At 30.3% G+C, this 27,500-nt stretch overlaps 1 protein-coding gene across 1 annotated transcript; it reads left to right on the forward strand.

Annotated features, from left to right (window-relative positions):
• Positions 1 to 2,050: 2,050 nt before the first annotated feature.
• On the forward strand, positions 2,051 to 27,283 carry LOC139504922 (ATP-dependent RNA helicase DDX19A-like; the record flags this gene model as incomplete). Its single annotated transcript, XM_071294806.1, is given in 11 exon segments — positions 2,051 to 2,107; positions 5,574 to 5,703; positions 8,773 to 8,911; positions 9,446 to 9,538; positions 16,284 to 16,386; positions 16,817 to 16,931; positions 18,622 to 18,799; positions 19,434 to 19,677; positions 21,549 to 21,711; positions 22,680 to 22,871; positions 24,200 to 27,283. Coding segments are annotated over 11 exon segments (1,476 nt in total), but the record flags the coding sequence as incomplete, so codon positions are not given.
• Between the last annotated feature and the right edge of the window lie 217 nt (positions 27,284 to 27,500).

Below are 27,500 nucleotides of genomic sequence, written 5' to 3' on the forward strand. Positions count from 1 at the left end.
ATTAGATTTTCGAAAACAATTTCCACGGAACACTTATTTATGATTTGAACTTTGACTTTTTAACTAATTACAATATTATCAGTTTAAAAATAACAGACTATATGGTTATTTAAAATATAAGACCATTTTCCGTATCAAGTTAGTCAGTCAGATAAAACAACCGTACGATTGACAAGATATCGACACGCAATTACGACTACATCGTTTACTGTAGTTTTGTTCCTTTGTGGTTTATAGACATATCGGGATTTTTCATCGGAGAAGGTGACAAGATGGCGGAGAGCAGAGAACTGATACTCAAAATTTAAAATCGATGGTGATCTCTTATTTTGCGGAATAAAACTTTAATATCTATAAATTTGAGCATTTTTATACAGAATGGACATAATATCAATTTTTGATTTTTTTGCGAAGTTTCCCTTTAAATAATTTTGTCAATCTCTGTCATTAAAGGGTTGTACATTTCATATTATTATAAAAATACCAGCATTTAAGAAAAAAGGTAACTTTCAGGAAGAATCATTTTTGTCGAGCCTGCAACTTTTGTTGCAGAAAGCTCGACATAGGGATAGTGATCCGGCGGTGGCGGCGGCTACGGCGGCGGCGTTAGCTAACTTCTTAAAAGCTTTATATTTTAGAAGGTAGAAGACCTGGATGCTTCATACTTTGTATATAGATGCCTCATGTTACGAACTTTCCGTCAGTCACATGTCCAATGTCCTTGACCTCATTTTCATGGTTCAGTGACTACTTGAAAAAAAAAGTTAAGATTTTTTGTAATGTTAAATTCTCTCTTATAATAAGTAATTGGATAACTATATTTGGTATGTGCGTACCTTGCAAGGTCCTCATGCCCGTCAGACAGTTTTCATTTGACCTCGACCTCATTTCATGGATCAGTGAACAAGGTTAAGTTTTGGTGGTCAAGTCCATATCTCAGATACTATAAGCAATAGGTTTAGCATATTGGGTGTATGGAAGGACTGTAAGGTGTACATGTCCAACTGGCAGGTGTCATCTGACCTTGACCTCATTTTCATGGTTCAGTGGTTATAGTTAAGTTTTTGTGTTTTGGTCTGTTTTTCTTATACTATATGTAATAGGTCTACTATATTTGGTGTATGGAATGATTGTAAGGTGTACATGTCTAGCTGACAGGTGTCATCTGACCTTGACCTCATTTTCATGGTTCAGTGGTCAAAGTTAAGTTTTTGAGTTTTGGTCTATTTTTCTAATTCTATATGCATTAGTCAACTATATTTGGTGTATGGAAATATTTTATGATCTATATGTCTGTTACACAGGTTTTATTTGACCTTGACCTCATTTTCACGGTCCATTGCTAAGTGTTAAGTGTTTGTGTTTTGGTCTGTTTTTCTTAATTTATAAGCAATAAGTCAACTATATTTGTTGTATTGAAGAATTGTTAGCTGTACATGTCTGCCTGGCATGGTTCATCTGACCTTGACCTCATTTTCATGGTTCATTGATCAATGTTTCGTTTCTTTGGTTAATGTTGATTTTATGTGACAGTTGTAGTAAAGCTTTATATTAAGCTCTATCAACATTATATCAATGATTAGTAAAAAAGGCGAGACATTTCAGCGTGTGCACTCTTGTAGTAATATTGTATGATCCTGTGTTTGTTCTAGTTGTGAAAGATTTACTTTATGCTACAAATGTACATGTACATGAAAAAATATGCATTGAAGGTATACAAGGTAACAAATTGATTCTTAACCATTCTACATGTATACATGAGAAAGATAGCCATAATAAATATCTATATGATTTGCCGACAACAGAAGACTTGAAATGTGTTTTCTGGTCTCTGTGTCAGTTAGACCACCTCTCCTGTATCAGGTTAAATATTATATAGATACATATTCTTGTTTTTATTATATATGTTTATCTGAGTTTTGTATTTTTTCTATCATTTATTAGATATTTAATATTAAATACTCAACAGGTCTATTTGAAATCATGCAAGTTTTGCATAATATTTAATTTTATTTCAATGGATGAACTATAATTTTAACATTGTTTAAAGAGTAATGAAGCAAAAAGCTGGGCGGATCAGGTAGAAGAATTTGACATCAATCAGCAGGTATTCATTCTAGCTGTTTACTGTTGTGCTGTGAGCTACACTTCTATAACTTGTAAATATGTGCATTAGTATGAATTCACATAACTTTTTATAAAAGATCTTGAAATCCAAATGAATTCCTCTTTAAAAAAACATATTTCCTGTCTGAAACCATTCAGCATGAACTTTGACATTCTTCAGTTTATTCTCAATGAAATATTAAAAAAGTTTCAATATTAAAAAAAACACACTTTCTGAATGAATGAATTCCTTAATATAAAAAAATCAGCCTCAACTATAGCATTTTCAGTATATTCTGTGCATATTATATGCAGGCTTTCAATAATGATATATACACATACATATACTTTGCTTTTATAATCATTCATAGCAAAACCTGTACATTGAAAAGTTATTTTTGTAATTCTTTTATAAATCCTTGAACTTTAAACAATCAAAGGTCAAATTAACTTTACAAAACCTTGACCTTTGGACAAAGGTCAAAATCAACTTTTATAAAACTGAATATTAGTCAGAATAACCTTTTAAAAACCTTTAACTTTAGACAGTCAATAGTCTGTTCAATTAACTGTTCTAAAACTTTGAACTTTAGACATGTTAGACAATCAAAGGTCAGAATAAACTTATTCTCCATGCTTACATTGAGATATTTCACTTCCACAATTCTATTGTTAAAATTGTTAACAAAGAAATGTTAGGTTACTGTAGACAACATTTTTCTTCTAATATGGGGCTTTTAGACTTTACTGATAGACTATTTTCACATTACCAAATTTTGACAGTATATACATTTTCAACAGATTACCTACAAATGTACTCTATGGTAGGATATTCTGGTAATACAACAGATTACCTACTCTATGGTAGGATATTCTGGTAATACAACAGATTACCTACTCTATGGTAGGATATTCTGGTATTACAACAGATTACCTACTCTATGGTAGGATATTCTGGTAATAGTCAAACATATCATTTGGTGCCAAAAAATAAATGCTTTTATACAATTTTGTTGTGTTTAGAAAACATAAAAAAATTAACTGTTTCCCAAATTGCACTGGCCATGGTTGTAACATTGGTTTTACTTTTGTTGCTATTAATTGATTAAAAACTACATATTTATTGAAAAATTGTTAACATTCTGGATCAAAAGTTGATACTATGAAAAAAGTCTATTACAACTTGTAATTAATGTTGTAGATTTATAAACACATGGTGTGGTTAAAAGCTTTTTTGTAATTGGACAGTCACTTTAATTTTCACATTGTAGTGTAACTGCACTGCTTTTGATTAAACACTTTTTTATCATCTGTAAAACTGTAAACTAAGTTGTGTAGTGTTGTGTTTTCTTTCACATAACCAGTGAATGTTGTTAATTGATGTGTTACCATGTCAAGAAGAGGTTAGTATGAAAGAAAATAAAGAGAAGACTGATATCTTTGTCGAACTATAGTATAAATACTGAAAACTCATAATAATTCGTCAGACACCAATTTAATATCATTGGTTTTTGTGGGTATACATATGTAAGTATGTGTATCCATAGCCAATTACAGATTGAACTAGTTATAAGAAGATACATGTATGTTATTTAATTATAAAGAAATCAAATATTGGATATAGTCAAATTTTGTTCCAACAAAATTTAGTATAGAACATGTAGTTAAAGTAGTTGGTCACTTATTATCAAATTTTGCTCAAAGTATACATATGATATATGAGTTGTAAATATGATACTGAAACAGAGAAGGTTAGAACCGACAGATTTATGTTTACCCTGTGTTTTTAGATTATTTTTCGTCTTCTCTCTGGTTGATGTGTTTATTGTAGTTATTAAGTTAATTTTTGTCACAGATTTTCATTTTAATGTTACAATTAGTTTTCTGTATTTGTATGTTTAGGTACAGTACAACATGAACAGCAATTCATAAACAATATGGATTAAGGGCATATGTTTTCAAATCCATAATAATATACATTTTTGTAGAATAAGGAGATGCGGTATGATTGTCAATGAGACAACTATCAACTAGAGACCAAGTGATGTGGATGTTAATTATACTATATTTAGCAGTATGGCCTTCAACTAAGAGCAAAAACTTTAAAGTCAACAATTAAAGATCTAGATATATATTACAAAATGTGAAACAATTCAAAATAATTTTGGATGTAACACATCTTCTGATTGGCTGACGTCGTTTTCTTTATCATATCATAGACACAATTTTGTCATGTGACCATGACGTCATCAACGTTTATTTCATCATTGAAGCAGTAAAATGAAATTTTGAAATAACATAAAAAATGTGGTGCACACTGTTAAATAACCCGCTACACGCCTTATTCAGTGTGCACCACATTTTTTTATGTCATTTCTTCATAGACAGAAAAAAATATTACAGTCATTCCTTAATAAAAGCAAAAACCAACTGCAATGTAAATGTATAGTAATGATTTCAATGCGTTTGGAATATACTGTACCTCAGGACAGCACACAATCGATCAAACTTTTGTAGTGCCTGAGATATGTCAAGAAATACATGTAAATAGCATTTAAACATTAAAGGACATGTACAGAACTGGTGAAATCATTTTAACTATAAAATAAGGTGAATATTTGCCTGCAGAAGTTCAACCGTATATCCAGTTTCACAACAATGTTTCAGTACATTTGTGTCTTTAAGAAAATCACTTAGCTAGTGGTAGTTATCAAAGTAAACATATTTAGTATGCACAAAAATTCTTTTGGAATAGAACTGTATCGCTGTGTAAGTTTACCTTATGTGCATAGAAGGGCTGTGGCTGATTGGTCTTAATTGGTGCTCACCTACATGACTTACAATGAATTAATTATTATACGTTGAATACTTACAAGTGAACCACCAATTTGAAAGTGAAGCAAAAGTCAACTTTCCCATAAGGTTGTAGACAAAACCTCGAAATCAAATATTGTGTAAAATTCACTTAAAACAAATTATCTTCAATCAACATGATCAACAATAATTGGAACACACATAAATAAATGAATCCACAGTTAGTCTGACAACACAGAGGTGAGTTCAAACACACTGTGTCTAGCTGGGTTTGCTTCCAATCTTAATACAAGTCTTTATTAATTGATTAACCAAATAGTAAGTTGTGTTCCAAATAAAAGTCATTGAATTGTCATGATTGTATATAAATTGAAATTTATATTGGATTAATATCAGAAATAAATAATTTTCTTAAGGTTTTAGTCTGTTATCTATTTTCTGCATGAAATGTTTTTTCTTGTATCACACTGAAAGGAAGCTTTTACAAAAAGATGATGTTTACAAAAAAGAGAAATTGATAATCACCAAATGCTTGATTATTGCCATTATTGGTGATAAATAAATATCTTGATATCAGATTCTCACTTGTTCTGAAACACAATTTTTTCTAAGTGTTGGAAAAACAATGATTGATTAATTACTGTATACTGTAGGTTGACAATCTGAAAATAACCAAACCAAACCAACCTGAGACAGTAAATGGTGCAGGGTCAGCGGCCAGTGGAGAACCAAAATCTACTCCTGACCCAGGAGGCGCTGCCGAAGGTGGCCCAGAAGATGGCGGTAAGTAATATCTTCAACAATATTGAAAGAGAAGTTTTGAAAAAAATATTAAAGTCATAAGAAACGAGTGACCGGTGAAAAATAATGTTCTTCCAATTCTTGAACTTATGCATACAAACATCCTAAACTTCGTCTTCTGTGCTCGAATTTATCATTTTTTTCGTGTAAATTTCGTATAATTGTCAATTTTTTTTCTCAATCGGTCAGTGTTGTTGTGAAAATATGGCAGGTAATTAAAGTTCGTGTTTTGAAGCCGAAGTTTAACGATTGTCACCTGTTTGTCAACAATTGACGAAAAATAAACAAAAAAGCATGGAAATTGAGCACGTGTTTAACATGTAAATTCAGATAATAGTTTATTTTAAGGACATCCATGCGTATTGTGGTCACCGGATTTTTACGAGATGGGTCACACTGAGGTCACCTTGCATACGGAAAATATGTCGGGGGAATAGCTTGCTGGAAGGAAGCTATTCAAATAAAGTAAACTTCTTCTAAATATGAATAAATTAAAGAATTTTCTTCAGAAAAAAGTATATGTACATAAGTTTTATAATGAAAACTATCCATTGAGTTATAAAAATCATATGCATTATTTTTTTTTGATTTGAGGTTTCTTATGACTTTAATAAACACTACAGCTATTCACTTTTTTTTTCTTTTCTGTACAATATTTATATCAAAACAAACTCACACACTCGCATTTAATCTCTGTATATGACCTGTAACATGTTAAAATTGCAATTACAATGACAGTGTTCTCCCCAGGCCGTTTTAGCGTCGCGGTACCGCGACGCTATATTTTTTCACCGTGATGCTATAATAATTCACGCGACGCTATAATTATTTTGAAGATGCTATTTTACTTGTCCTCAATTTTGAACTTTCATCTATTATCGATTATGATCATGAAAATTATATCACCTTTAATTGTAATCCCTTTAAGTCGGACACTAAAGGCAATTAAGAGATTAAATAGCTAGGTGTTAATTGCCCTCAGGGTGATAACTGTTTGGATGCGAATATCCCAAGCTGACACTTGTGACATGACTAATACCACGTGTCTGCAATAACCAATTTCGACATGGAAAAATGCAATCACAAAACAATTAGAAACCTACGTTTTGTATTACGAAACTTCAGAGATTGAAACGATTTTTTTTTTTTTTAAAAAGGTCGTTTATTTGTGAAACTCTCCAAAAATTACTTTCTTTCTCTTCCAGTAATACGAGAGCGAGAATTTTGGTTTAGAGCTAAAATAAGTTTAATACTTCTTTAAAAAGTTATCATAATTGGCTTAAGTTTATGTTTAATCCATTTAATGCATTAAAAGCGTCTTATTCATTCACAATCTCTTGTCAACAATGTTTATTCTGGGACTCATTTTTCGTAAATTTTTCTATGGCCGCCATTGCACATTTTTGTGTAAACTACGGATCAGAACCGGACCAGATATGACAAAAATCCGCATTTTCACGATAATGACAACAGATGGACAGTAGACAGAAAAAATATACCAAGAGAGAAAACTACGCTTTAACAGACTATTTGTTAGATAACTTTGTTAAAAATACATATCATTTTAATGTAAAAATAAGAAACAACTGGAACTAATTCATTAAGTGCCATGAAACAATGAATTTCATAAACACGATAAAAAAAAAAATTTAAATTGATTTTTTTTTTTGCTACTTTTGCTACTTTATCTTTACTTGATATACTATAAAATATAGTTAATTTTGTGTACTAGATATTTAGTTTTGTATATATACAGGTTGATCTATAATGAACCATTCATTCATTTGACTTATTGTTGGGTAACTGAAACCACATATTTATTTTTATTTGGCACAAGAGGAAAAAAATAATTCTGTAACTATAAATGAATAAAGAAAACATAAACTGAACCAACTGTTTTTGTGGTTATAGTTTAATTGTATTCTCAGTTATGAATTGAACAATATAAACTAAAACATATGAAGGAAATAGAGCATCAACGCGACGCGACAAACGAAATTAAAAAAATAGTTATTTTTATTTACTCAAAATGTGATGCTATCCAAAATTTCTGGGGAGAACACTGAATGATTTATGAATTATAAGGCAACTATATTGGATTTGACTGTTACAAATTAGGCTTACCCTTGTCACACACAATCAATACAGACAAATGACTAATTAAGCATGAAAACGGGAAACGAAGGCCAGCAGGACATGGAAAATTACATGTGCTATTATTGCAATGAGAAGCAGGATATTGGATTCTCACTAATCAATATGCGGGATCAGGGATTAGACCCCTCCAATGAGACCCCCAAGACATTTTAATTTTTTTTGCATGTTAATTTTCACATACACAAAGATGGGTTTGCTGTCTTGGAACAGACACATTTAACTCAACTGGGGACACAGGTTGAACCAGTCATTCATAAATAAGGACTGTTCTCAAAGCAAAGCACATGGTGGTCTTTAATGGCATTTTTATTAGAAACCACATCAATTATAGAATTTGAACATATTGCTAATACAGTTAAAGTATCTTATAGACTTCGAATACAGAAAACTGTATTTTTGTGGATATTTGATATCTTGATTTTTTTCAAATTCATATTTTTCTCAAGCCTATAGAAAATTTGAACTGCAAGAAAAATTCAATAAGCAAAGTTCCTTATCAAATAGCAAAATTAAAAGCTCAGAAACAACTGTCATTTTCTTGACTTGGTACCTGTAGGCATTTTCTTTTTAGAAAATGGTGGATAAAATCTGGTTTTATAGCCATCTTAACGTCTCACTTGTATGACAGTCGAATAAAATTCCATTATAATATTGACAACAATTGATTTTCAGAATACAACAAATATTAATTAATCCACAGTAGTCTTAGATAAAAATTCTAAAATATCATACAGGGTTAAATAAAAAATGTAAAATATCATACAGGGTTGAATAAAAAATGTAAAATATCATACAGGGTTGAATAAAAAATGTAAAATATCATACAGGGTTGAATAAAAAATGTAAAATATCATACAGGGTTGAATATTGTTTTTTTTTCTCTTTTCTACATAGGGAATACTAAAGAAGATGAATCATTGCTGAGGAAATTGATCCACTCAAAGTTGATATCCTCAAAAGCAAATTTAGAAGTTTTGCAGAAAGATCCTAATTCTCCATTGTATTCTGTAAAAACATTTGAAGCTTTGAATTTGTAAGTACATTAGAAAATTAACGGGATGAGGTAGGATTGCCAATTAGTCAACTATTTATCAAAGTTCAAATTAAGAGGATGTAAGCAATATTAATAATAGGCATCCGTACAGCCTTCAACAATGAAATAAAAACCATACCATATACTAGTAGTCAGCTATAAACATGAAAAAAGGCCTTGACATTAAAAATACGAAACAATTCAATTGAGAAAACTAACGGCATAATGTATATAAAAAACTATTAACCAAAAACAAATATGACAGTCATGAACCAATGACAAACATTGAAATACAGGCTCCTTCAACAAAAGAAAAAATATTTTTAAGGATATCTGATTCATGGTTTTACACAAGTCTGCATTAATCCTATATTGACATTGTTCTGTGTTGAACTTTATATTTGCGATTCACATGAACCCTCAAAATCCACAGAAAATTTGTATCACTTGAAAAACAACTAATTCACAATATTGTATTTAAGATTTTAAAGTTTATATCACTATAATCCTAATTTTTTTTTTATATGTTTTTAGGAAAAAAGAATTGTTAGAAGGTGTTTACAAGATGGGATTCACAGCTCCTTCAAAGATACAAGAAACAGCATTGCCAACTCTCTTAGCGGACCCGTAAGTTTTGATGACCTATCATCTAACTAAAGATTTTGCAGTAAAAAGTAGTTTTGTTTCCCCTGGGGCAAAAATATCTCGACCAATTAGTACCATTTAGCCATTCCTTCTGTTTGAAACCAATGGATTTTAATATGGTCACATCCTGCTTGACATAATTCATGGTTGTTTCTACAATTCAAGAAATAATAGGAAATCAATAGAATTGATGAATTCTGCTCGATAACTTTACTTTTTTTTTTTTTTATTTTTATTATTTATAACTTCCAATTTACAACATAATATACACAAATATAATAGCAATATATAATATATAAATCTATAGATATTATCTAATCAATACATCTTTCTATTAGGAAGCAATTTTTTTTTTTTTTTTTTTTAAATATACAAATATAAGATAAAGAGTAAAGCAGTTTGAACACCGGAGAGAGAGAGATAGAAAGAGAAAGAGAGCGAGAGAGAATAGTGTGGTGAGTTTTCAATATAATTCATCTAGAAATTGAATTCTATTTTAGTATAGTAAATACAGCATTTTCATTTATAACATGTATATACATTTTTGTACTTAACTAAGCATGCTAAGTAATATATCAAAAGCATTCCATTCTCTGAGAAACTGATGTTCACATTTGTTTTTCATAGCAATATTTTTGTCCATTGCATACACATATTTTATCTTTTCTTTTACTGAGTTTATTGTCAGTTGTTTTTTAAAACATCTGGAATTATAAATATATTGCTTTATGGTAAGAAAAATAGTATTTTCTGCATTGCCTTTTGATATTTTTGCAGTGTTACCAAACAAAAAAACTTCTTTTTTAAAAAGTACACTAATTCCATTGGTTAGAAACCAATTTTCAATCTGTTCTAATAATAATTGTGTATGTTCACATTCCCAAAATAAATGTTCTAATGTTTCAATTTCTCTATTACAAAATGTACAATTTGGATTATCATAAATCTTAATTTTATGAAGAAATTTGTTTGTAGCTAAGATTCGATGGTTGAATCTAAACTGTAGCCACTGTAACTTAGTATTATTTGTGACAACAAATGGCAGTTTATAAATTTTTTTCCAATGATTTTGATCAAAGCCAAAAATTTCAGTCCATCTTAACTGACTAGTGGGAACACTTCCATTTTTATTCAAAACAATATACATATCTTTAGATCCTTTTGAACTTTTAACAAGTCTTTTAATAGCAGATGGAATTAAAGGTAGTTCTAATTTGTGATTTTTTCCCACAAATGATTTTGATGCTTGATGTATAGCAGATATAATACTATTATATCTCATGAAATTCACATTTATCTGATACATTTCTTCTATCTTTTGATGAGAGAAAAAGGTCCCATCTTCATTTACAATATCATTTATAAATCTTATACCATTTTCAAACCAGTCTTTATAAAAAATAGGTTTATTTGCTACCTTTATATTATTGTTAAGCCAGATTGGACTAGCAAGAAAGCATTCCCAACTGTCATATTCATCTTTTTCTCTAAGAAGTTGCCATGCTTTCAGAACATCTAGCCAAAATTTATTTTTGATATGTTGCTGTAATTTTTGGATATAAACACTTCCACAACCATAAAATTTTTCAAGTTCTACATGAACATTTGACAAAAAAACATTCTGCCATTTGTTGTCTGTTTTAAATAATCTCCTTATCCATGTACACTTCAGTGCTAAAATAAATGCACTAAGATTTATCATTTTGAGTCCACCATCTTCAATATCATTTTGTAAAACATCTCTCTTAATTCTATCAATTGGTGAACTCCATATAAAATTGTACATAAGTTGAATAACATTTTTTAAAATATCATCACTTGGATTTGGTAAGGATATAAACAAATGATTTAAAATAGGCAATATCAATGTCTTTACTACAGTAATTCTACCAATAACAGTAAGATTTCGTTTTGACCATTGTCTTATTACACATTTAATTTGTACAATTATTTCATCATAATTAATTTTTACAATTCTATCAAGATTAACATCAAAGCTTATACCTAGTACCTTAAAACATGTTTCTCCCCATGTAAGGTTTCTATTTTGGCATAATACCTCATTACTATACTTTTTATTTCCTATCCAAATAACTTGTGTTTTAGAAAAATTAATATTTAAACCAGATATATTTCCAAACCAATCTAATTCATTTAAAGCTTCATTCAGAGATTCTTCTTTACCATCTAAAATAAGAGATGTGTCATCAGCAAATTGTGAAAGTTTGTGCTCAACTTGCGTAATTGTAATACCATTTATCTTATCATTATTTCGTATTTTTAATGCTAATATCTCAGCACAGAGAATAAAAATATAAGGCGACAAGGGATCACCTTGTCTACAGCCTCGTTCTATAGAAAAAAATTCTGATAGATGTCCTCCCTGGTTTACAGCTGATTTGATATTGTTATAAAAAACTTTAACCCAATTAATTATTGATTCTCCAAAATTGAACAACTTCAAGACACTGGTTAAAAATTCCCAAGAAATCGAATCAAATGCCTTTTCGAAATCTATGAGCAGCAAAAGTCCTGGAATATCTTTTTCCTCAGTAAATTGCATAATATCATAAATTAAACGAAGATTTTCTCCAATATATCTCCCACTTATAAATCCAGTTTGATCGAAATCTATCAGTTTATCTAAAACTGTTTTAAAGCGTTTTGCTATAACTCCAGAGCCAATTTTATATACTGTATTTAATAAAGATATAGGTCGCCAATTTTTTAAGAAATGTCTAGGCTTATTTCCCTTCGGCAGGCATGTAATGATTCCTTGTTTTTGCGTAACAGATAGTTCACCAATCTCAGTACTGTAGTTCAAGGAGTTTACAACAAAAATTTTCAAATCTTTCCAAAAAAATTTAAAGAACTCTGTGGAGAAACCATCAGATCCTGGTGTTTTATTATTTTTCATATTTTTCAATATCAAACCAGCTTCTTCAATTGTTATTTCACCTTCAAGATTTTTTTTCTCATCATCAGTTAGTTTTTTTAATTTTATATCTTTCAATCCTTCTTTAAGTTTACTGAATTTATCTCCCTTTGACTTGTCTTTATTCTTGTACAAATTTTCATAAAAAGATTTTACTTCTTTTAAAATATCTTTTTGTTTTGAAATTACATCTCCATTTTCTTTTACTACTTTTGGTATTATCTTATTTGTAAAATTTTTTGATTCTAGCCCACAAAAATAGCTAGTAGTTTTTTCACCCTCTTCTACCCATTGTATTCTTGATCGAATTATCTTCCCTTTAATTTTTTCTTTTCTTATATTTTCTAATTCACATTTTTTATTTTCCAAAATCTGTATTGAACCTTCATCTACCTTTTCTTCCAAAATAAGAATTTCATTTCTAAGATCTTTCTCTTGTTTTTCTTTTACCTTTTTCTTATAACTTGAATAAGATATAGTTTTACCTCTAATTTCCATCAACATTGTCTCAAGAAATAAGTGACTATTAATATTAAAATGGAGATCTTCATTATTCATGTCTTCAATTCTATCTATATCATAAATTACATATTGTTTTTTAACTTCTACTATTTTTTCTTTAACAATCTGTATATATTCTGGATCATACAATAATGAATTATTAAATTTCCACAATCCTCTACCTCGATCAAAAGGATTAAATTCTAGATTTAATACAACCATAGAATGATCAGAGCGATAGCTAGGCTCGATATTACAATTTTTCAAACAGCATAGTAAATCTTCAGATAAAAGAAAAAAATCTAGCCTTGCTTGTTTAAAGGGGGTTCTTTTTCTCCATGTGAAACGCTTCAAATCTGGGTAAAGTTCACGGAAAGGGTCAATGAGACACCTTTCCTGAATGATTTCTAAAACTTTCTCCCGAGCATTTGGGTTATTTACATGTAAATAATTATAATAGTCTATATCAGGGTTGAGAACAAGATTAAAATCACCACATATCATATAGCTATCATTACCAAAATCATCTATAATTGACATAATTTGATCATAAAAAATAGGAGTATCTATATTTGGTCCATAAATAGTTACAAATGTAAAATGTAAAGTATCAACAACTAAGTCTAATACTAAATAATTACCACCAACATCTTTTTTTTCTTTTAGGACCTTAAACTCAAAGTTGTTATTAAACATAACTGCTACACCTCTTGAATTTGAGCTATAAGATGAAAAATAACTATCATATCCCCACATAGCTCTTATATTATTTTCATTTTCACATAAGAAATGAGTATCTTGTAAACAGTAAATATTGTAATTCTTTGTTCTTAAATAGTTAAAAACATCTCTTCTTTTAACACTATCTCCTAAACCTTGACAATTAACAGTTAATACCTTCAGGGCACACATGATATGATGTCAGTAAATACACTAGCACATAATATGACCTTAAAAAAATCTAACAGTAATATCTGATTATTCTCAATGTGTGTAAAAATACTAAAGAAAAACATTTCACCAACATAAAGATGCATAAAAATGATAAACAGGATAACTCACCATAAACTAAACCAAAACAAAATGTAATGGAATGATATTGCAGAAATGCAATAATTAATAAAAAGAATAAAGGACTGGAAAGAAAAAGAAAGAGATAAAAACAAGAAAAATGGCAGACATTTTTGATTGAATTAATGTCAAAACAAAATTCTAGTTTTTTGCAGTATAATTGTTCTTTCAATTTTATATATCCTGTATATGATTTATCAGTTATGACATAGTCAACTATTTTACAAAGTGGAGACAACTTTTATAGTATTAAGATTTGTCCCATGAAAATAAGAATGGCACTTTTAACATGTTTAAAAAATAGATCAAAGTTCATCAAGACATAATGTACATGTAACAATGAGAGTCAAGTACTAAGTTAACTACTTATTTCCTTTGTCTCAATCTAAGAAAAATGTCATCAAATATATTGAACTTCAGCTGTAGACCATCAGATATCCTTCCATATACACCACAGTTGAAGTACCATACGTCGCTGAACCATTCAGTCTCATTTAGTCTTTTCATCAGTTCAATGTTCCTTTTGGAAATGTCATCATAAAATCTTACATGGTCTTGTAAATTCTTCTTTTCTCGCATCACTCTTCGTTTGACATCACTACTGAATAGTCTCACAATAAGAGGTTTTGGTCCTAATTTGTCAGATGGAATTCTATGGATGGCGACAACATCTCTTTCCTCAAGATCAACATTCATGTCCCTTTTCACTTTACTAATAAAGTCCGCACGTAGATCTTGTCGCTCTCGCCATGGAAAGTTTATAACTCTTATGTTGTTTTTGCGAGAATATTGTTCATTGTAGTTGCTGCTGGTAATAGCTTCTCTTGTCAGTTGTTCATTTTGGTGTAGTTCTTTCTTTGTTGCAGATATGCTTTTCATAGCTACCTCCGCTTTCTCCCTCAAGTTCTCATTTTCTATTGATAATGCATCTATTTTCTCTTGCATTTCCTCTATTACTTCTGATACTTTTTTATCAATTTTTGTCTCTATGGATGAAGTAAATTCTTTAAATAAATTCTTCACTATAGTAGTTACAATGACTTCCAGATCACTTGACTTAACAAGGTCTTTTGTTGCATTTTCAAGGTCTATCTTTTTTAATCCACCCTCCAGGTTTTGTTTAATTTCTTCTATGTCCCTTTGTATACTAATTATACCAGTCAGATCAACACTTGTATTTGATTCATTTGACACTTCAGAGTGAGTCCTTTTTGGTTGTTTATTAGGTTTTTCAGTTTTTTCTTTGTCAACTTTATCTAATTTGGCAGCTAGTAAAGTCTGAACAGTGTTTCCACATTTTCCACTTTTCACAGATTTGTTACTTGTAAGGCTATTGCCTCCAGGCATGTTGAATTAAATCCTTTGTTATCAAGTAAATATAATCAATAATAGGTGAACACTTGAATCCAAAAAAATGGTTTTCTGTAAATATCACAAAAGTTCCACCAAATTTTTCTCATAAGTTGGCATCCAATGATTCAGCAAATTGTTATCTATCAGACTATCCACTTTTCATCATGCAACAATTCATATAAAACACAAAAAACTGCAAAAAACTGGGAGCTGACTTTTTACAGTGTTTTCAGCTCGGCGGCCATCTTAATTCAACTTTACTTTTAATACATGTCAATCTATGTAAAAAAATAGTCACTATAAAATATGTTATGAGAAGATGTGATATGATTGCCAAGGAGATAAATTTCTGACGGAGACCGAACAACTGAGTTTTAAGAACTATAAGGTCACCGTACAGCCTTCAATAATGAGAGAAAAAAAACCTGCCCCATAGCGAGTAATAAAATACCCAGTTATGACAAAAAGCGAACAATCCAAGAAGAAAAACAACAGCCTATACATCAACCACTGAATTACATTACAGACTCCTGCTTAAATCAGATGTGCACATACATAATGTGGCTGGATATAACATCTTTTGGGGCTGCCAATCTTCTGCATACCAACACATTATATCATTACAAATTCAAGCAGCTCATAAACAGATTAAGATAGAAATGTTTGTCCATTGAAATGCATCTTCAATGGCAAGCCAAATGAACGACCTCCAAGGGATAATAGTATAGTCTCTGAATGTAAGTATGTTTTGGTGATACCTTTGTGGAGGGAACTGGATTTTAACAGAATGAGACATTTTTACAGTTTATTTATGTTTGCTGATTTTTACATCAATATTCAGTATCCCAAAGTGTTTTGATTTTTTAGACCAGTAAATATGATAGCACAGAGTCAGAGTGGAACAGGAAAAACAGCAGCTTTTGTCTTAACAATGTTAAGTAGAGTTGATATCAGCAAAGATTATCCACAGGTTTGTATTGGCTTTTACTTATTATTATAAAATCTCATTAAGTTATGTGTAGTTTTGAATTAAAATAGTAAATTAATATGAAAGCATAGGTCACAGAAATATTTATTCATGCTTCAGGTTGTGCAAAATTTTCAGAGTAAACACTGAAAAAACACTTGTATGCAGAGAGAGAAAACTTTACAATTTTTTTTAAATAGATCATGAAATGAAAACTTATAGAAAATGCTTTCAGAAAATAAAATGAAAACTTTGGGTCGTTGTAATCACTTTCTTGCGACATGATGAAATAAGTGAATTTTTCTGGCATGAATTCCTTTATAGAATTAAATTATTTGCCAGAGTTATCTCCACCTATATGGCAAAGTAAAATAAAAATTGCAACCACATCAGAAAAATGAAATAATGTTATGATTTCGATTTTACATTTTAGTGTCTCTGTTTAGCCCCAACATATGAATTAGCTTTACAGATCGGACAAAATGTTGAACAGATGGGACAGAAAATGACAGGACTAAGAATTAGTTACGCAGTCAGAGGAGAAAGAGGTATTTCAGTTGTTCTGTCTTGTGGTGATAAATAATCAAGTACATTAAGTATATTTATAATGCAAAATTGATTATTTATAGTGAAAAAGAATATATTAACCAGATCTCTCCTCTTATTCATCTATCACTTGAATATATATACATTGATAAGATACCTTATCATATAGAAAATATTACAGTTCAATAATATTTAAATTTATTAAAGGCTGTGAAAGGATTACTAGATTTATTGACCAGATTCCTAAGAATTTCCTCGGTAGGCTGATAAAAGAACCTTTATGGACTGCTTCCTGAATGTAATCACATGCCTTCCCGTTAATTTCCGTGACGTTTATCAAATGCAACTTCTGCATTTCCAGAATTTTTTTAAAACGACAACAAAGTGCAGAAAACTGCAAGTGATTTAAAACTTTTCAAAAACTGTTTGAAGAACCAAAATGAATAAAAATTAAATATTTTTGGAAAGACATAAATAAGATGCCAAAAATTGTCCATTACAATTTAAAGGAGAAACTATGCACATTTGTTCGGGGGCAACCGTCACAGGAAAGATGACAATAATTTTTTCAAACTAAGAACATAATAATTGTTATGACAAGATAATAAGAAATGCTGGTAATATCAATAAAGAAAATTAAGTTAAGAAATATGTATTTGGTTGTCTGTAAATTATTATCTAAAGGTTCAAAGAAAAACAAGAATTTAATAGTTGTCTGTATTTCTTCTACTGAAGTATGTGATAAAAAGATCATTACATGTCATTTTTCATATCAGACCCTTTATCGGCCCTCAATCATGATATCAGCCCTGAAGCCTACAGCCGATAAAGGGTCATATAATAATCTTTACTTGGGTCAATATCCCTATACGGCTCTTAAGCTGATATCATCATTGAGGGCTGATAAAGGGTCTTATATGAAAAATGAAATGTAATAATCTATACTTGGGTCAATATCCCTAATGCGCCTCAAAATGAGGAACTCAAAAGTTGTCTGTAAACAAAAAATCTCTGTGTAGTGATATTTGACACGTTTCTATGATAAACAAGTGACCGAGCTTAACCATTTGTGTCGATTTAGAAAGTAGGGGAACATAGAATAAATGTGTAAAAACTATGAAGCTATTAAATGTGTTCACAGTATTAAATTTTGAAGAACAACGAGGATCCACATCATGAAAGGATTCTCAGGGTTTGCTAATTTACGGAAAAAATAAATCTCACTTCGTACCTCAAAATTTAACCACAAATGTGAAAATGTCTCAGCTTCAAAATTAGCCATCATACATATCCAAGTTAACAATATGGACTGAGCAACAGAAGAAAACATTACCGTTACCGTTCTCGGTTGGAGAAACAATTGCGAACATTGACCCACTAAACTTGACCTAACTAAGTTGGCAGAATATAGCATTATCTAGAAGATGATCAAATATAGCTTACTTTAGATTTATTATTATATGTGGGAAACAATTTTCCATTGATTTTGTGTGTACAGGTAAACCAATAACCATGAATTTAAATGTTCCAACAAGATTTTATTTTGGAGACTTGTATGCCTTATTTGGCCAACCTCAAAATTAAATATCCATGAAATACAATGTTTCCTTTATCCATGAAAATTATTATCTATGAAAATAATTAAATACTTTTTAAATACTTAGTATTTGATTGCCATTTGTTATTTTACAGTTTCAAGAGGACAGCGAAAAGATGACCACATCATTATAGGGACACCTGGCACGGTGTGTGATTGGGCAATTAAACATAAATGTTTTGACCCTAAATTATTAACTGTATTTGTATTGGATGAAGCAGACGTCATGATAGCAACACAAGGTCATCAAGATCAGTCTGTTAGGTTACAAAGGTAAGTAAGGTAGGTCAATCAAGACCAGTCCATAACATTGTAGAGGTAAAATTATTTCTGTGCGAAATTTTATATTTTAACAGGATTTAAAATGCTCACAATTTTTTTCCATCAAATCCTAAATATTTATTCATTTTGATAGCACAATATTGTAATAACTTTCAGATGATGTTTCAATCTCAGGATGTCATTTTGGAGAGCTTATTTGACCTTAAAATGAGTCAGAGATCACAGTTTAATTTTCTGTCTGCATAAAATTATGGTGATCATATTCTTTTCTTTCAACCAAATCTCAATAGTAAAATTTTATCTATTTTACACACGAAATCATTTCACCTTTTCAAACACAGATATATATATATAACTAATAGAAAACCAGAATAGATGGCGAGGGGACAGGATATACTCATCAATTTGAGGATTTGAACTTCACAGGCTTTAAAAGTCAAAATTGCATATAATACTGTCAAGTAAAATGCATTTCAAAATACAGAAATATTTACATGCCAGAATTGATTTTAACAGGTCATTGACAGAGAGAGCTTCACTAATTTTCAAAGAAGATACTGCCTTTTGGCATATTGAAAAGAACTATAAATTTTTTAACGATATGTAAAATTATTCTTTGTTTCAGAATGTTAAACAAACAGACGTGTCAGATGTTGTTATTCTCCGCTACTTACGATGATCAAGTAATGGACTTTGCTCAGGCTGTGATACCCAGGAGTCCAATTGTTATAAAATTACGACGAGAAGAAGAAAGCTTAGACAATATTAAACAATTTTATATAGAATGCACTGATGTTGAAGCTAAATTCCATGCACTCAGTAATATATATGGAACAATATCAATTGGACAGTCTATGATATTTTGTGCAGTAAGTAATGCACTGCAGCTCACAGGGATTTTTATCTGACATTTCAATTTGCCAATGTTGGGATTGGGCAAACTTCTAGATGATCACCTGTGTCCCATCTTTGTAGTGAACATGTTAACTTCTTTTCTTTTAAATCACCTAGGTGGCCAAGTGGTCTAAGTAGTTCAGTAACAGTATCACTTGCTTGTCAACACTGAGGTTATGAGTGGTAAACCCTGTATGTGGCAGGTGCCTACAACTTCCACCTTACTTGAATTTCACCAATCAAATACTTCAGCAAAAAGAAGTTATGAGGACACGAGGAAATCACTATGGCCATCATTTTGCCAGATTTTCTGTCTTTTAAAGTTATTAGCATATCTTTGAAATAATCTGATGAATATTTATAGTATAACTAATCGCCGTATTTGAATATAAAAAATAAGACAACGCGTGACCGAACGACGCATGGATTAAACGAGTGCGCAGCACGAGTTTAATCCATAGCGGCGTTCGGTCACAAGTTGTCTTATTTTTGATATTCAAATACGGCAATTAGTTATTCTTTTTATTACATTGGTAAATGGTTTTTTTTTATGAAATTAATGTAGAAAATGTAAGGAACTATATCTTTTTCCTACGCATTGACAATTTGTTTTGATCCGACGTTATCGACGTCTTGACAACGCCTATTGTTGTATGACGTCAGAGAGTGAAATAACCACGTTTATTTCACATGTGAAATTATCGGTTTTTATCTAACTGGGAAATCAATGTAATTCATTGCAACCAATGTAATAATCAGGAATATCATACATAGAAGGAACTGTAAACCAACTAATTTTCGCACACAATTTATAGTTTGACTTTCAAAGTCTGAAATTTTTTAATTTTTTTTCTCGCAATTATGTGAAATTTAAATCAGCCCTTATATAAAATTATATCAGGGCTATTCCAGAAAAAAATGTATGGGGGGGGGGGGGGTTGGAAGGCAGTTTTTGTCAGCACCCGCCACCCAGACAATTGTAATTGAGAATTATAGAGCACTATAGTGTGAAAAGTTGCTCTGATACCCATCACCCATGTATTATTAATACAATGTGCCTTCCAACCCCCCCATACATTTTTTTCTGGAATAGCCCTCACGAAATTAAGAAGATCTCAAAAAAATAAATAATTGCTAAGTTCACTTGAAATATCATAGTAAAGTGAAAATAAGTTTACAATACACTGTGTGACAATAAATACAAAAAAAATAGTTTGTCATATATAACATTAAGGGGAGATAACTAAAGACACATTTTGAAAAACAAATATCATTTTGTGAGTATACTCCTTTATAATTATTTTTTGTAAGGAAAGGTAAAATATACTCAGAAATACAGAACTTGCTGCATGTCCAATTCCAGTTGGCCTATTCAATGTAGTGTGACTTTTAGTGTGCTCCTGAATCTGCAACCTGTGATCATCTTTTCTTAATATTATCATTATTTTCATCATCATAAAGATAAGATGCGGTATGATTGACAATAAGATAAAAATCCACCAGGATAAGAGACCATAGAAAAAGAATGAAAGCAATTAGCAAAATCCATACAGTATACTGTGGATTGACTTATTTTTGTGGGTATTAATTTCGTGGAATAAGGAAAACTTGCATATTCGTGGATATTTTAATTTGTGGTTTTGCCAAAGTTTGCATACAAGCTTATAGGAAATCTGTCATTCATTAAAAGTTTTATTTCATAGTTCACCTTGACCCACGAAATCAACAAAAATTGATATCCAGCAAAAAATAATGAATCCAAAGTAATAAATGATGATAATGCTCAAAGATGACAAAATGTGAAACAATTCAAATGAGTAATCCAACTTCTTTGCTATGTTTTTAGACAAGAAAAACAGCTGCCTGGTTAGCAGAAATGATGACAAAAGATGGCCATGTTGTAGGTTTACTGACAGGAGAGTTAACAATAGAACAAAGAGCAGCTATTATTAACAGATTTAAAGAAGGCAAAGAAAAAGTCCTGATAACAACTAATGTGACAGCAAGAGGTACGTGTTTGTATTGACTAAAGGGATAACTTTTGGGCAACAACTAATGTGACAGCAAGAGGTAGGTGTCTGTATTGACTAAAGGGATAACTTTTGGGCAATAACTAATGTGACAGCAAGAGGTAGGTGTCTGTATTGACTAAAGGGATAACTTTTGGGCAACAACTAATGTGACAGCAAGAGGTAGGTGTCTGTATTGACTAAAGGGATAACTTTTGGGCAACAACTAATGTGACAGCAAGAGGTAGGTGTTAGTATTGACTAAAGGGATAACTTTTGGGCAACAACTAATGTGACAGCAAGAGGTAGGTGTCTGTATTGACTAAAGGAATAATTTTTGGGCAACAACTAATGTGACAGCAAGAGGTAGGTGTCTGTATTGACTAAAGGGATAATTTTTGGGCAACAACTAATGTGACAGCAAGAGGTAGGTGTCTGTATTGACTAAAGGGATAACTTTTGGGCATAAATTAAAAACACTTTTAAATTCAGAAATAATTATTTGCATTTATTATTAGGAGTTTTGAAGTATGAACACATAATGCGAGATTTATTATTGTTGATGTCAGAATAAAATGCATACAGATACATGTATTAAATTTTAAAATGTGAGATCTCATTCTTGTGATACTCACCAAGTTGCATTATTCCCATTTATAAAAACCTTGCATTAATTTCTGAATTTACAGTACCAACTTATTTTAGTGACTTTCCCCAAGTAGAAAAACAACCTGAAAATTTATCCTTTGGAATACTTAAAAATTTGATCTATTCTTAAATGAATACGTCAAAAAAGCCTTGAGAATGGTTGATATAAATTGTTGTGAAGTACATTAAAATTAGTATTTGTAAAAAATAAGTTTGTTTACAGTTTATATAATTTTAAGCCAAAATTAGAAGTAGTTATAAGAACAGTTATCCAAAAGATATTTTGAATTCATAGACTAAAATTGATTATTATTTTTCAGGTATTGATGTGGAACAGGTTACAGTAGTAGTGAACTTTGACCCTCCTCTGACACAAGATTTCCAGCCTGATTACGAGACATATCTTCACAGAATAGGTCGAACAGGGCGATTTGGTAAAAGTGGACTTGCTATAAATATGGTGGATGGACGTCGTTCTCTGAGTACCCTCAAATCAATAGAAAAACATTTTGGTAGGTTGATATACAATTATTCTAACTTTCAAACAGAAATTATATCCAAAAAAGAATATGTTTGGATAGTATTTTCAAGTGATACTTTTCAAAGAGCATAAATATCATGAATTCTATAAAGTCAAACCCTTTTTAAAAAAGTTATATCTTCAGGGTTTGTTATTTTGGTCTGGTCTCTGAACTTTTTTGTTTTATCAAATTTCCAAGAAGGGTTTATTTTTTTAGATTGAAAAAACAAATATTAATTGATTGATGGGTCTCATAGTTTCTAGCGGGAGATAGCCGTTTGCGGCAAAAATGCGTCCTTTTGAGCCACAACTTTTTTTCTCCAATGCGCCAACTGTTTTAAAATTATATGGTATCATTTGCGCCAAAAATAAAACCTACGATTGCGCCAATAAGAAGAAAAATGACATTCCTCCTCCTTTATTCGGACTTGTAACCTGCAGTTTACACGGCAAATGATTCCTTTTCTGAAACATATCTTCTTCTTACTGCTGCTACATGGGTACTTCCCAATTTAATGTATGTAGTAGCTTATAACTTGACTTTATTGTCCAAAAACACAAAAATTGAAGGATGAGATTTATAAAACTGTTCATTATGATTCCTGTGGATTGCTTCTGCTCCATTACTAGTACGTCTTGCGTTATAGAGTTTAAGCCCATACCCATGGTGGAAATAAATCATTGTGTCATGAACATATGTGGCTAAAACATAATCAGCAAATGTTTCTGTTTTCTTCTCTTTTTGGCATATCTTTATTAAATATTCAGCAAAGCTATAAGTTTTCTTCTCTCTGTACATTGACTGTCTAATGCATTTTAAATCATTTCTCTCCTGATGCTCATTTCATGGTGAAATATCTTAGAACATATGTTACGTTTTAAGCCAAAAATAAGAATACATATTAATCAATCATTAATATTTATGATAGATATGTGTAAAGGTAAATTGGCGCAAATGAGCTCCAACTATTGGCGCAATTGATACATTCGGAATACAAAATTTGGCGCAAATGATACCCCTGAAAAACAGTAATTGGCGCAAAAGGACTGCTGCTGTTTCTAGTCCTCTTAAATTCTGTCTACATTGCAATTCCACATTCGTTAATGAATTAGAGCAAAGTTTCATTGAAAAAATGAGTTTCACTGTTCAGCACAATACAAGACCTTTTTAGGCATTAATACAGAATTTATTAACACCAAGAAATCAATTATCTAAGAAATTGAAATTATCCTCAGTCCATTAATATTGTTACCTAAGAATCAATAGTATTGTGGGTGAATTCTACAGAAAACAGTCATAGTGTAATGTTTATTTTCCAGGTCGTAAGATAACGAAGTTGGATGCAGATGATATGGATGAAATAGAGAAGATTGCTGTATGAGCAGACGACAGACATAGCATGAACAATGTGAACTGGCATTACTGGACTGCATTTTTGTTAAAATTTGAATCGCAAAGAAAGTGCTTGACAGCTGCCATACTTAACATACCAAATATACTACAACATTAATAGTCATTTACAAGTACAAAGCTTCTCATTCCACAGAAATCTCATTAAAAATGTTGCTTTTTTATGCAGAAAAGTATTAGTGATTTTTTTTTGACTTATTGCTATAATAAAGTATTGTATAAATATTTTTTTCAATGTTTTGTACTGTATCTTTTGTCATAATTTATTTCATTTTACCTTTAATAGTAACATAGTCTTGATCAGAAGAAAAAAATAAAAGAAAAAAAAGGATCAGTTTCACTGAAGTTGTTTTCCATCTTTTAGTCTCATTTTAAAATAATAGGCCCTTTAGGCAGATGATAAAAAACATAATAGATTTCTTTCTCATGTATATTACTGTACGTATCAATCACCCCTTAACTATCGCATAACCTATCAATATTAAGCATATTGTTACATCTGTAATTTTAAGTAGTTTGATAAATTATATTGATTTGTCTCTTGGCGGATAAAATTTTGTTTTAAGGGAAAAATTGTGGATTTAATTAATTAAAAGACAGAATGATTTTGTGTTTTCGACATGAAATACATGATTTTGTTTGTATTTGTGAGAAAATGTATGAAAATCTACAAAATTGAAGTTTCATGGTACAGCAAACGTTTCTTCAAACGAAAAGTTATATCTGGCTCTATCATCCAAAAAAAAAGTGAAATGTTTGATTTCTTGATCTGTTTCACAAATTCTCTTTCTACTTGTAAATAAGTATTTTCATATTTTACATATACATGTAATACTTCATTATGTAAATAATTTTAATGGAGAGTTTCCTTATACAACACCTTCATATGTAAATAATGATTTCCATATTTTAATTCATTTGATAGCTATTTGTTAAATTTGACACTAGACTTTAAATTTTAATCTCTTTTCCTTAATGAATTATAAAGTTTGTTCTTTGTTTAATAATTATTTGAAATAAAAAAGATATAAATGTGTTCAAATAATTATTAAACAATCTGTTTGGGTTAGTTTTTTTTCTTGTACAATAATTCTACCATAGTAAAGTGTTGGGTAGCAAAAGTCAAATCTATGTCACTATTAGCTGTTCTATACTGAGTTTATTAGTTGTTAATGAAATAAGATTAAATGATTGTTTTATTTTTGTTGATTCAAAGATACAAATGTTCAATACAGACATGTTATTGAATGAGTAAATTTTGACTGAATAAGAATTGTTTACTACAAATTCAATTATTAATGTTAAGGGCATACGATACAGTTTTGATCCTGTATTTACAGTTTGATGAAAATTTCCATATAGGCTAATTTTTGCCAGATTAAATCAAATATGTAATAAAAAATATACCTTCATGTGCTACTTTTTGAGTTAAATGAGGTCGAAATTTTGTATATTTGCTCAATTCGGATTTGTGGTCGTATTTTCTCTTTCGAAAGAAAACAAGAACTTTTTTGTTTTAAAAGATAAACACAAATTGTTTTTTGTTAAATAATTTGTATTTTCTGTATTTTATAAGTATCCTAAAAACTTATGCATTTTTTATTCAGAAATAACCCATATTTATCAAATGGTCATGAATTGAGATGCTGTATATTTATCAACATTAAAAAATTGCACTATTTACAGTTTTATCAAAATTGGTTCACATAATCTCCCTGCAAAATGAAACAAAATGTCGTTTTACAAAATAGGGGTCCATGCACTCGTTTTCAAATTAAATCAGTTTGAATGATAAAAATCAGTCTTTTCCCGGTATGTCACAGTTTGACGTCGCGAAAATAACATTTTACGTTAGCAACGTAATTACCTCCCCTGTAACTGTATCGTATGCCCTTAATACTGTTATTAAACATATAAAACTGAAACTGGGTTACATATAATTAACATCTGGACTTTTGATTCTTATCATTAATACTTTTATAGGAAAAGCTCCATCACAATGACAAATCTTTCACATTGACCTTTAAATTTTGCATTACTTTGAGTAGGTTTTATTTTATTTTTTTATTGAGAGTAAAAATATGATAAGGCCAATTTATAAATACTGTGAAATCATTTAAAAATGAGAGGCAAATACTTGGTAATGTCATCGAAAGTGGGAAATCATGAGTTTAGATACCGGTACTCATTAAAATACAGTATTCATATTTAATATTTTAATGGGAGCAATTTAAGTTATCCCTAGTATATAGGTAAACATGCTCCACATTTAGATAAATATTGTTATATAAAGTGCTAAGATATTGAAGTTACTGTGGATTCATTTTATTTTGGGTGGAATTAGAAAATATTGTGGATATTGGATTTGGAGGTTTTGCCAAAGTCTGTAAATAAATTGTACTTTGTTGAACATTTAAGGTGGTACCCAACACTGAAACTAAAATTCATTTGGCCTGTGTAATTTTTTTTAAATTTTGACAAAGTATTTACTTTGACCCTTTGACAAAAATATAAAAATTTCAAAAAATTTGAACCCACCGTTTTATCAGAAAAATTACACTGGTTATATAGCAGTTTGACAAACACTTATTTTGATCATTGTGAAGCTTAATATCCCCTTAACAACACAACATAATCAAAACGTTTAGCTGATTTTACAGAGTTATCTCCCTGTAGTGTTAGGTACCACCTTAAATAGTGAACCTATACTTATGAAAAATGTTACATTTTGTATTCCACGAATAATAATGAATCCACAGTACTAGGTACTTTGAAGCTTATTTTGTTTTTATAACTAAAACTACTGTACATTTTGCAAGTACTTGTACCTTGTACTGTCTTGTCAATAAGTTGTTGACAATATCTTATTGTTGTTCAAATTTTATTTTAAAACATTGTAGGTTATCTCCCATTCTTGTAAAATTTATGTTATATTGTGAATTTATTGATGACGAAGAGAAATGAATCACTTTTATAAATTTATGTTCTTACAATTTTTTGCCTTTATTTCTATGGTTAAACTGTGGCTTGCCCTTGTAAATCTCAAGTATCTTTAGAAATATAATTATACCCCCATTTAAAAAAAAAAGGGTTCAGTATACTGTTTTACCTCTGTCTGTCAGTCCATCCATCTATTCTACTGTCCATCCGTGTTTGTGCTATATTTCATATGTCATTTTGTAAGTCAAACAAATATTCCTGTTTATTTGG

Source organism: Mytilus edulis, unplaced genomic scaffold (genome assembly GCF_963676685.1).
Source record: "Mytilus edulis unplaced genomic scaffold, xbMytEdul2.2 SCAFFOLD_883, whole genome shotgun sequence".
NCBI classification, from domain to species: domain Eukaryota; kingdom Metazoa; phylum Mollusca; class Bivalvia; order Mytilida; family Mytilidae; genus Mytilus; species Mytilus edulis.